This window comes from Anguilla rostrata, chromosome 12 (assembly GCF_018555375.3).
Source record: "Anguilla rostrata isolate EN2019 chromosome 12, ASM1855537v3, whole genome shotgun sequence".
NCBI lineage: Eukaryota > Metazoa > Chordata > Actinopteri > Anguilliformes > Anguillidae > Anguilla > Anguilla rostrata.
In genome coordinates, this window is record NC_057944.1 from 6,946,884 (window position 1) to 6,958,399 (window position 11,516).

Consider the following 11,516-nt stretch of genomic DNA (forward strand, 5'->3'; position numbering starts at 1 on the left):
CTATTGAAACACTAGCCAGTTGAGCAGTCTTTGTGTCTGAAGCTCCTTACATCTGTGCCCCAATAATGATCCTTCTTTCAAAATCACTTAGATCTTTTCCTCTTGCCATCTTGATCCAAAATAGAGGCCAACTGGGCCTACTCAGCAGTTTTACACATGCCACAGAGCATGATAGGTTGTTAATTACTTAATTGTAACACGCAGTACACCTGTATGGAATCGTTATGTTTCTCCACTAATTTATTCAGGTTTTTCCTTTAATTTGTCACCCGTCTGTATGCATGTATATATTTATATATGATGTATATAATATTTTTGTAGTAGCTTAATATTGCTGAATATAATATTGTCCATCCATTTTCAAAACTTCTTGTTCCTGGTCAGAGTCATGGAGTGATAGAGCCTAGCCCAGCAGACATTGGGTGAAAAGCTGGAATACACCCTGCACAAGTCCATTGCAGGGCCCACACGCATTCACTCATGCATACCAAAGTACTATTTAGACTCTCCAGTTAACCTCACCTAAATGTCTTTGGACTGCAGGAGCAAACTGCAGTACCTGCAGGAAACCAACACTCACACGGGGAGAACAAGCAGACTTCACACAAAAAGCCCCCTGGTATGGGATTCAAACTTTGTACCTTCTTGCTGTGAGGAGACATGTATGAATTGCCACTTTCATTTTGAGTTTTAATGCTGTAGCCTGCATTACAGGCACTTTTTTGTTAGACAGTTTATCTATTACCGGAATATCAGGCAGTAGTTGTATTTTGTGAATAGCATGTGCATAAACTGCCCTCACCTTTGAGGTTCCAACATTTCACCAGCCAGTTATCTGCAAGGTGGAGGGACCATAGGTCAGTATGACTGTTGCCATGACTCATCTTATCAGAAACATTAGGTAATATGTTACCCTGTTCATTTGGTAAATGGTAAATTGACTGCATTTATGTAGCACTTTTATCCAAAGTGCTTTACAATTGGTGCCTCTCATTCACCCATTCACACACACACACCAACAGTGAAAGGCTGCCATGCAAGGTACCAATCAGCTCATCGGGAGCAATTAGGGGTTAGGTGTGTTGCTCGTGGACACTTCGACACCCCCAGGGCGGGGGATCGAACTGGCAACCCTCCGACTGCCAGACAACCGCTCTTACCTCCTGAACTATGTCGCCCACATTTAATTTTCATGCCAGTGTGTGTGTCAGCAGTTCTCTCTGTAACTCTCAGCTCATGCTAGTTTGTGGGATCACCTCATATCCAGGCTTCACTGAGATTTGTGGTGTCAGAAAGGCATTTTCAGAGTGGACAGGGTCATGATGTAGTGGGTAAGGTAATGGGTGGTCAGAACACATGCAGACACAGTTGACAGTCATTTTGCATTTTTGTCACTCGTATGTTCGGTCATGCTCTCTTTATTAATCACTTTTGCACAGATGGTACAGTGACAGTGGTGAGAATGAGAAGAAAAGTCCAAGGAGTCCTTAGCGCTTTAGTCTTCCCCTTTCTTTACATGTTGGAATAAAAGTGCTGTAAATGTTAGCACTACAGCACCAGGTTATAGACTTTAGCACTATAGCACCAGAAATAAACATTAGCGCAATAGCACGAGTTTGTAAACTGTAGCGCGACAGCACCAGGTTATAAGCATTAGCACATTTGCGCTACAGTACCAGGTCATAAACGTTAGCACGTTAGCACGTTAGCGCTGCATCACCAGGTTTTCAGTCCGTGGTCTGTGGTCTCACAGGCATATTGAAGTAGTGGGCGGGAGACGGGGCAGTGAGGAGGAGGAGGAGGAGGAGGAGGGAAAGGAAGGGCGGCAGGGAGGAGGGAGTGTCCCACTCACTGCTGGATCCTGCGGATGGACTGGATTTGGAAGGTCTGGGCGTGGGTCCCCCACTCCCTGTAGTGTTTATACTCGCCTCCATGACGATCACACTCCATGATGTACTGGTAGCCACGGTAACCGGGGTACTGGTAGCACACCCATCTAAGGTAAGAGAGGACCAATCAGAAGCATTCTCACCCTAACTGAGTGGCTGTCATGTGTCACGTATGCTAGTCAGACATTACATCACACATTACCCAGAGCAACTAGCATGGCTTATGTTTTAAAATTTACAATCCATCTACACAGCTTAATATTTACTAAAGTAATTCAGAATAAGGACATTGCTCAAAGCTACAACAGCAATGAACCACCCGGGCATTGAACCTGCAACCTCTGAGTTACAAGTCCACTTTTTATCCAATTGCTAACCATTATACTATACTGCCATCCAGTAGATAGCAGAGTACATCACCCAGTTGTCAACTCCCTAAAACACAATTAGGTATTGACTGAGCATCTGACAATAAGGATGTTTGTTAAACCTCCAAAGCTCGGCTGTTTCTGAGCAGTGAACTGGCTTCTTGCATTGATTCACCAGCATTACTAATGCTGTATCGCATAGACTGTAGGGTTCTAGAGTCTCATAGACTGTAGGGTTCTAGAATCCCATAGACTGTAGGGATCCAGAGTCTCCACTCTAAGAGGCCGGATACTCACGCCCCACTCTGGATCTGCATGGAGCCGATCTCGTTGTTGAACCAGCCCATGGCCTGCAGGGAGGGGTAGTCGTCACACATCTCCCACTGCCGGCCCATGAAGTTCTCGCCTTCGAACACCATGATCTTGGAGTCCTTGTGAGTCTGTTCCAGGAAGCAGGGGGGAAACACTCAGGCAGAGAACCACCACGCTCAGCACCACGTAACCCCACAGCTCCCATTGTTGTATTTCATTTTCCCTATTATTTGCTCTTAATTTGGAACAAACCAATCATAACAGGTCTGCTCCATCCGAGCCAAATCTTTGGTCCATTCTGGAGATGGATGCACTGGCACATGCACCTGCTGAAATGTGCAGCCACTCTTAATTTGCAGCTCGCGTGCTGGACATGCCAGGCTTGGAGACCTCTGACCCAGGAAGTGAAACTCACAGCAGAGCAGATGGGGCGGAATGACATCATCCTCTCGATGTGGTAGGCGTTGTTGCCACTCCAGGCCTCCCAGCGAGGGTAGTCTCCTCTCTCCAGGATGAACTGCTGCCCACAGAAGCTGGAGTGCTCATAGCCCACCCAGCTGCATGAATGGACAGAGACACACACACACACACACATGCACACACACATACAGACACACAAACAGACACACGGACAGACCGGCACACACACACACACACAAATACAGACACACAAACACACACACATGGACAGACAGACACACACATACACACACACACACACACACACACACACACACACACACACACGGACAAACAGAAACACAGAGAGGTGAGGTACTTCAGTGGCTTTTATCTTTAACCCCAGAATTTACTGTGAAGTGTGTGTTGTTTACATAAAGATTTTTACGTTTGCTTCAAATTGCATTGATGACATCACCTATAGTGTATCATTTTGCACATCAATAGTTGTTAGCTTCATGCACATTAGTAAACTAAGAACAAACAAAAAAACCTTTTACTAAATTGTTCAGTTTAGTCAATGGGTTTGGTTATTTGGATATAACTAGCTGTACTTAGTGAAACATTTGGGCGGAGTCGAACCCGAGCCTAGCCCGTGGGCATGGTGTGTCCAGAGGGCAGGTGTGATGGTTTTGGAGCAGGATGTGGCTTTTTTCGGGGCGGGGCAAGGCAGGACTTACGCTCCACACTCCACCTTCACGGAGCGGATGTTGTCCATGCCGCACTCCATGATGTTCTGGCAGGAGGCGGTGAACTCCATGCGCCTCCCCTGGAAGTACTCCTGGTCATAGACCGTGATCTGGAGACGCACGCAAACACGCACTTACCACACTTATCACTGCATCGCGCACACTGCACACTGCACGTTTTCTTCTTTCAGTAAAATGTAGCTTTTATTAAATCTGTTATAAACCGGAATTCTAGTTGGTGTACTTACTGCTGCTCTCCAGCACCGGATAAATATATGCTACACTTCAAAAACATTGGATTTTTATGCACAGGTAAAATGGTCTGCAGTGTGATTCTCTAGTGTTCAGTTTGTACTGAGCGGGCTTTTTAAAACAGGACTAGATTTGGGGAAGAGCCTTAAGAAAGAGTTTGGGGGAGAATTTGGAAAATAATGCTGGGTTTTTCGAGGGCAATGGTGGGTTTTTTGGAGAGAGTGTGTTGGGAAAGTGTTTTGATAGTGCTGGCTTTGGGAGAGAGTGTTGGGAGGGTATTGGGTTTGTGTTGGGTTTGGAAGAGAGTGTTGGGAGGGTGTTGGGTTAGTGTTGGGAGGGTGCTGGGATAGCGTTGGGTTTGGGAGAGGGTGTTGGAAGGGTGCTGGGATAGCGTTGGGTTTGGGAGAGGGTGTTGGGAGGGTGTTAGGTTAGTGTTGGGTTTGGGAGAGGGTGCTGGGATAGCGTTGGGTTTGGGAGAGGGTGTTGGGATAGTGCTGGCTTTGGGAGAGAGTCTTGGGAGGGTATTGGGATAGTGTTGGGTTTGGAGAGGGTGCTGGGAGGGTGTTGGGTTTGGGAGAGGGTGTTGGGATAGCATTGGTTATGGGAGAGGGAGTTGGGAGGGCATTGGGATAGCGTTGGGTTTGGGAGAGGGTGTTGGGATAGTGTTGGGTTTGGAGAGGGCGTTGGGATAGCATTGGGTTTGGGAGAGGGAGTTGGGATAGTGTTGGGTTTGGAGAGGGCGTTGGGATAGCGTTGGGTTTGGGAGAGGGTGTTGGGGGTCTTGCACTTACCTTCCATGGGCCCATTGGCATCGGGTTTGTCAGAGCCATTCTGTAAGACCTTAGAGCTGACCTGACAGAGACAGAAACAGACAGCCTATCACAGTCCTTCCCTGTGATCTGCATCACAATGTGCACCAGTGAACTGCCCTATCCCAGTACATCACTACACAGCATAACACAGTCCCTTCCATCCTACAGGTAACCTCATGTGAATAGCCCACATATTTCAACCCGACTTTAAAACAGTAGTGTCTAGTCTGTCGTTTTGTGCCCTGGCAAATATCTTGCTGTGTAAAAAATGTAAAAAAAAATTTTTAATGTTCACTAACAATGCTGCTTTCCTGTACACATTTAGTCAATAAAGTTCAAATTATGTGCTTCCCATCCCTAGACTTTGGCCAGATATTTGCTTGCCATATACAGGTATTCAAAACAATTTTTGGAGAAAAAAAATCAGAAAATCTGTCTGGTTGTTTACTTGTTTTGTGTGCCTGCTCTTCTAGTGACACAGAGGGAGCAGAGAAATGTAAACAGATGTGACACACGACAGAGCAGGAGCTTACCTGACCTACCCAAAATTACAGACGTGCGCGTTGAGGGGTCCACGAAACGGTCTCTCGTGCAGGGGTGCGATGAGGGGCCTTTTATACGGGGCAGGGCTGAGCGGGGGCCACGGATCAGGCCTGGGCTGGATCAGCACATTGCTTTGGGCCCCATTGTTCTGGTCTGAGCCTCTGGCTTTTCCACTCCTCTGGCACAATGCTGGAGGCCCCGCCCCCCCCCAGGGGGAGGGGCCTGTCCCAGTCCACGCCCCCCACACTAATCTACAGTCACCCCTGTGGCATCTAAAGCCCTTCAACAAATAAACTCTTAAGTTAGAAGTGGTGTTCAATGGGCGTTATGCACTTGCATGGTTCTTTTCCATTTCAAAAGACGGATTTAAAAGATGTCAGCCGTCACACAAGTGATGATGTATGTGCTTTTACATGTGCTCTCTCTCTCGCTTCAGGAAAACACCTAATTTCCTCTGTGTATTTCTGAGCTACTTCCTCGGATATTTTGATGATCGTTGAATGAATTAATCTCTTACGTGGTTAACACAGCCCAAGTTTTAATCAAGGACATGCATATTTAACACAAGAAAATATATGAAATGCAGAAGTTATTCAGAAAGCTATTGTCTGTACACAGTGAAGTGGGCTGATTGTGTGTATGTGCCTGAGAGAGAGATTTAGGCTGTGTTTGTGTGTGTCTGTGTGAGAGAGATTTAGGCTATGTTTGTGTGTCCGTGTGAGAGAGATTTTGGCTGTGTTTGTGTGTGTCTGTGTGAAAGAGATTTAGGCTATGTTTGTGTGTGTCTGTGTGAAAGAGATTTTGGCTATGTTTGTGTGTGTCTGTGTGAGAGAGATTTTGGCTGTGTTTGTGTGTGTCTGTGTGAAAGAGATTTTGGCTATGTTTGTGTGTGTCTGTGTGAGAGAGATTTTGGCTATGTTTGTGTGTGTCTGTGTGAGAGAGAGATTTAGTTTGTGTGTGTGTGTGTGGGTTTATTATCTGCCATATCCCCCCCCCAAGCTTTCTCTCTCTCTCACTCTCTCTCTTTCTGTGCCACATTACCAAACAGCAGGGAACTTATTTACCAAAGCTAACAGCCAAGAAAACAGAGAAATGGGGGCACTGAAATGCTACAGAATTATAGATAATTGAAGCCGTCCACAGGCAAGACAGCTAGAGGGACACGGAGAATGGCTCGGAGTGAGGAACAGACCGCGAGGAACAGACCGTGAACAGACCGGACGTCTGAGTAGGCTGTTACAGGCTGAATGCTCAGTATTTGGGCAAATATGATAAAGTATGGTTCTACCCCCGTGCCGCACACACCAGCACCTCTGCCCCTTCTTTAACCCCCAAACCCCCTTTTGCAGGCGTGTGCCCTCCCCACATCCCCAGGCCAGCCATCCGCAGGCTGGCAGAGAACCTCAGAAGACCTCTGAATGACCCCAGCGTCGCCGCCGCCTCAGTTAGCGCCACGATTCACCGTAAACCAGGCCGACTGCTACCGTGCAGCTAAAAAAAAAAAAAACCCCAAAGGAACCCCAAAGGAACCATGTCTGCTGCCCAGACCAGCGGAGGGGACTGGCGCTGGCACCGGCGTCGCCCCGGTGAACCGCACGTGGGGGACGGCCCGGCTCGGGCCCAAACAATGCGCCCGGATTCCCCGGCTCAGCACATTGCTCCGTTCTCCCCGACGTGCGTTTCTGCTGATGGAGGCGACTGCTCACCGCACGCCCCCCCCCAAAAAACAAAGCGATGCGCAGTGTCAGCGAGGCCAGAGATCAGCGCACCCCCTCTCAAAAGAGAACGCGCTCCGTCCAATGGCCGAGGCGGCTCCTGTCTGTAAACACACGCAGGGCGCGTGTGCATATATATAACCCTCCCGGCAGCTGAGTCCAGCATTTCTCCTCCGCTTTTTTCCTCCTCTTCCTCCTCCTGCTCTTCCTCCTTCGCTCCAGCTCTCTGCACCTGCCTGCAGCCGCTAGGTGAGGTTTCGCTTTCGGACGCGGGGTGGGCTCCTGGTGTTCCTCGAGGGGGGTTTGGGGGGTGGGGGCGGTGGGTGGGTATTTGGCAGGAGTGGAGAGTTAAGACAGAGCTGGCCAAATGCTTGCCAAATCGCCCCACCGTTCGGATGCAGCGTGAGAAAGGGTCACAGGCGCAGAGAAGCAGGAAGTAGCTAGCGTCCTGCGGGAGGGCAGTGCACTCAGAATGGGCCCCGCGTGCCGTCTGCGCAGGAAGTCGACCGCATTTACAAACGGATCGTTTTCGGCGACCCGCGCTCACCGCATCTCGCGGGAGAGGAAAAAGGGCAGAGGGGAGAAAAGAGAGGAAGAGTTAGGAGAGAAGAGAGAGTGGGGAGGAAGGGTAAAAAGAGAGGGAGAGAAGAGAGAGGGAGGGGCAGAGGGATGATGAAATTTAAAGAGTACCCCCGCTTGGGCGAGGTCCGTCCCTCTGTCCCTGAACCAAGTTTGCAGTGTGGCAGCACTCTTCCTAGCGTGACCGGAGCACTGTAGCTCAGTCTGGTTGTCTGTTCTCTGTGCACTCATATTGTTTTGACACAGGAAGCCTTCATATCAGTTCAGAAATCTACCCTTAAAGTATGCCAGCAGTGTCCTGGGGAGAAGCACACATTACAGGCGCAGGGCTGAGCTGAGCTGAGCCTTTCAGACAGCCTGCTCGTCCACTGGGCGTCAGGCCGAAACAAGTCCGGTGCAGATCCACGTATGTTTATATTACATGGATGAGCTAAGCCAGTCCTCCCTGCACGGTACAGGCCGATCCAGCTGAATAGGGATCAGTGGTTCAGGGGGTTTCACTAGCTCCAGATTGATGTCAGTGTACCATCCTAGCTTGTTCTCTGTAGTAGTCTGAACACTGTCACTGACCTGTCCTGCTGTGTTCTGTCTCCCTCCCCACAGCCATGTCCCACTCCGCAACCCAGGGAAGCATCGGAAGCCACTCCTCTGGAGTAGGCCTACGCTCTCACAGAGTAGGTCCCCCGTATACAGACACATGCACACACATACACGCACGTACACACAGGCCCCCTTTACACACAGACATACACACGTACATAGACGTAGGTCTCCCTTACACACAGACATACACGCACACACACGTAGACCCCCCTTACACACATACACACGTACATGCATGCACATACGTGTAGGTCCCACTTACAGATGTACACAGGTACATACACGCACTTACACGTAGGTACCCTTACACACACACACACACACACACACGCTCTTAAATCAGTCACATGCTCAGCCCCTAATAACAGCACACACACACAGCACATACTGACACCCTCCTGTATGAACTGGTGGAGTCAGCCCGTTTGCGATCAGGGCGGCGGGTCCTGATGAACTGTGCCCTCTGTCCCCTCTGTCGGCAGATGTGCGTCTTCGAGTTTGAGAACTTCCAGGGCCGCAGGATGGACATCACCGGAGAGTGCCGGAACCTGTGCGAACGCGGGTTCGACAGGATCGGGTCGATCAGGGTCGAGTGCGGACCGTAAGTCTGATACACACCCACACAACCGGGTCAAGTCCCTACACACACTCACTCACTCACAAACGCACACTAAAGGTCTGTTCCACAAACATACTTTACGTACTGAACAGTCACCAGGAGATTCAACACCCAAATGAATACACCATCTCAACTAGAAGGTAAAGGTTGTTGGTGCATGTATTTAACTGCCATTATTTTGATCTAGGCCTCCTGTTTGGTTCAGAGAATAACTTTGGCAACATCTCCTAGAAATAGATCATATCCATCCCATCCACCATTGCACCAGTACATGCTCTGGGTATGCCCAAGGGCCAATGCGAAAACAGGCAACCAATCAGAAGTGCTGGCCTATTAACTCATGATGCGTTGAACTGTGATGTAATAGGATGTGAGGTGAATTGACTGGATGCTGTCGTGTGTCACACAGCTGGGTGGGGTTTGAGCACCAGAACTTATCGGGAGAGATGTTCATGCTGGAGAAGGGGGAGTACCCGCGCTGGGACACCTGGTCAAACAGCTACAGGTGTGACCGTCTCATGTCCGTCAGGCCTGTCCGCATGGTGAGTGGCTACTCTGCACCCTCACCTCAACCAATCAGAACGCATCATCACCTCAACCAATGAGAACACATCATCACCTCAACCAGACAGAACACCACCCTCACCTCAACCAATCACAAACGCATCATCACTTCAACCAATCAGAACACCACCCTCGCCTCAACCAATCAGTATGCATCATCGCCTTAACCAATCAGAACACCACCCTCACCTCAACTAATCAGAACGCATCATCACCTCAACCAATCAGAACACCACCCTCACCTCAACCAATCAGTATGCATCATCGCCTTAACCAATCAGAACACCACCCTCACCTCAACTAATCAGAATACCACCCTGACCTCAACCAATCAGAATGTATCCTCACCTGAACCAATCAGAACACCACCACTCTCTCTCTTTCTCTCTCTCTCTCTCAGGACCCTCAGGATCATAAGATTTGCCTGTTTGAGTGTGTGAACTTCGAGGGCCGTAAGATGGAGGTCTGTGACGAGGACATCCCCAGCCTGTGGTCTTACGGCTTCCAGGACCGAGTGGCCAGCATCCAGGTCACTGGGGGAACGTGAGTCCAACCATCTCGCAGATCAGTCGCCAAACACAGACAGGCAGTACAGACACGTTCAGTTACAGAAACCCACCTAGTCCAGACAAATGCATTGTCATTTGTCACATTATCACCACCTAAACAGCCATTTGCTTTGTCTCTTTCGTCTAATACATGCTCTTCAAGGGTTATGATCTCTGTGTGTCTCATGCAGGTGGGTAGGCTACCAGTACCCTGGCTACCGTGGCTACCAATACGTTTTCGAATTCGGTCCTTACAAGCACTGGAACGAGTGGGGCGCCCACCACCCGCAGATCCAGTCCATACGCCGCGTGAGGGACATGCAGACGCATCGCCGCGGCTGCTTCGAGATGAGCGCGTAGGTGTGAAAGCTCGCGCGGCAGCCAGCCACGGCGGACACCGCCAACCAGAGACCGCCAAACGCCCACGCAGCTCCTGACCGCCACTTCCTGTCCAGCCACACGAGTCCACACCTGTCGTTTAACTACTACCGCTGCTATTACAAAATGCGTTATGGCACGTGCCAAAACAAAATAGCACCCCGATTGGTCTTTCGGGATGGAAGTAGTAATATTAGTTCTAATTATAGTGGCATTTTAAGAGTCAGGATATATTCTATGGCCTGAATTAATTAAAGTGCAAATACATTTTAAAACGGGGCATTTTGGAGCATTATTACTAGACTGAATACAAACTGTTTTGTTTTTATTTAGATTTCTGCAGCCCCTCTGTTTTGTGTTTCTCTCTGCTTCTGTGTTTCAATTACAGGGAATTGCATGTGTCTGCTTATCTTTGAGGTTGACCCCGTGGTCTGTGATTAATTTACATATACAGAATACATTTTATAAAACATAAAACTACCTGACTCATTGCCTTGTGCGAGCCTGCAGTCAGTTGACTGGTCCATAGGGGGGCAGTGTTTCCTCAACCGCTGTTACGAAATCGTATTCTCTTTTGATACTCGTCCAGATGGTGTGCTGCGCGCACAGGACATTCTGGGCGCGTGGGTGGCGCCAGAGGAGATGGTTCGTAGCGGGGACTGAAAGAGAGACTAGCCGAAATGACAGCGCTATTGCGCCGAGCTACTTTTTTAAAGTTTGTAACCTACTATGCGACAGCCAATTCTGCAAAGTCTTGTTACACTGTACCTTTCTCAGGGATGCTGGCATCTGGAAAGCGAATTTCCTCTGAAAAATAAAAGATTTCAAACCTCAGTTACGGCAGCAGTCAGTAGCTCATGTGACAGCTCTGTTGTCCCCTTTCATTAATCTCAGTTGTTTTTTCTCCTAACTGGATTTTTTTTGTCTGTATCACATCTACAAATAAATGTCGAAACTGTTTTATTGTTGCATCTTTAGAAATTACATTATGTGCCGCCAATTTTTTTCCTTTCATTTTCCATCCCGATAATGATCACATAACAAGTAGAATGAGTATTAGTATAGAATTAAAAGAGAGCGTTGTGATATATCTCAGAAAAATGACTTCACATCAATGTAGAATAAAAACATGCCGTCCAGATTTTATTGGATATTTAATCCAAATGATTGATCTAATTTATGCACC

General features: G+C 48.5%; 2 protein-coding genes across 3 annotated transcripts; one reads left to right on the forward strand and one right to left on the reverse strand.

Annotated features, from left to right (window-relative positions):
* Positions 1-1,402: 1,402 nt before the first annotated feature.
* LOC135235863 (beta-crystallin A1) lies at positions 1,403-5,449 on the reverse strand. 2 transcript variants are annotated; one of them, XM_064301811.1, is made up of 6 exons: positions 5,315-5,449; positions 4,761-4,821; positions 3,709-3,827; positions 2,985-3,126; positions 2,555-2,697; positions 1,403-1,996 (listed from the first exon to the last, which is right to left on the reverse strand). In XM_064301811.1, exons 2-6 carry the CDS (start codon positions 4,797-4,799, stop codon positions 1,849-1,851), a joined length of 591 nt encoding a protein of 196 aa, XP_064157881.1. In that variant the 5' UTR covers positions 4,800-4,821; positions 5,315-5,449; the 3' UTR covers positions 1,403-1,848. The 2 variants fall into 2 exon arrangements, with proteins under 2 accessions (XP_064157881.1, XP_064157882.1); XM_064301812.1 differs by having other exon boundaries at positions 5,324-5,346.
* A 1,729-nt stretch (positions 5,450-7,178) lies between these two features.
* On the forward strand, positions 7,179-11,312 carry crybb1l3 (crystallin, beta B1, like 3). Its single transcript, XM_064301810.1, has 6 exons — positions 7,179-7,288; positions 8,222-8,292; positions 8,704-8,822; positions 9,250-9,382; positions 9,805-9,947; positions 10,144-11,312. The coding sequence occupies exons 2-6, from the start codon at positions 8,224-8,226 to the stop codon at positions 10,310-10,312; spliced, it is 633 nt and encodes a 210-aa protein (XP_064157880.1). The 5' UTR covers positions 7,179-7,288; positions 8,222-8,223; the 3' UTR covers positions 10,313-11,312.
* Positions 11,313-11,516: the final 204 nt, after the last annotated feature.

What these genes read in the sequence shown, in the direction of transcription:
- LOC135235863 (XM_064301811.1), bottom strand. Translation starts at nt 4,799, where the DNA reads ATGGCTCTGACAAACCCGATGCCAATGGGCCCATGGAAG. An exon ending in TGCCAATGGGCCCATGGAAG is followed by an intron (nt 3,828 to 4,760) that starts GTAAGTGCAAGA and finishes GTGCGTCTCCAG; the next exon opens with ATCACGGTCTATGACCAGGA. An exon ending in GTGAAGGTGGAGTGTGGAGC is followed by an intron (nt 3,127 to 3,708) that starts GTAAGTCCTGCC and finishes CCATTCATGCAG; the next exon opens with CTGGGTGGGCTATGAGCACT.
- crybb1l3 (XM_064301810.1), top strand. Translation starts at nt 8,224, where the DNA reads ATGTCCCACTCCGCAACCCAGGGAAGCATCGGAAGCCACTCCTCTGGA. An exon ending in ATCAGGGTCGAGTGCGGACC is followed by an intron (nt 8,823 to 9,249) that starts GTAAGTCTGATA and finishes TGTGTCACACAG; the next exon opens with CTGGGTGGGGTTTGAGCACC. An exon ending in CCGTCAGGCCTGTCCGCATG is followed by an intron (nt 9,383 to 9,804) that starts GTGAGTGGCTAC and finishes TCTCTCTCTCAG; the next exon opens with GACCCTCAGGATCATAAGAT.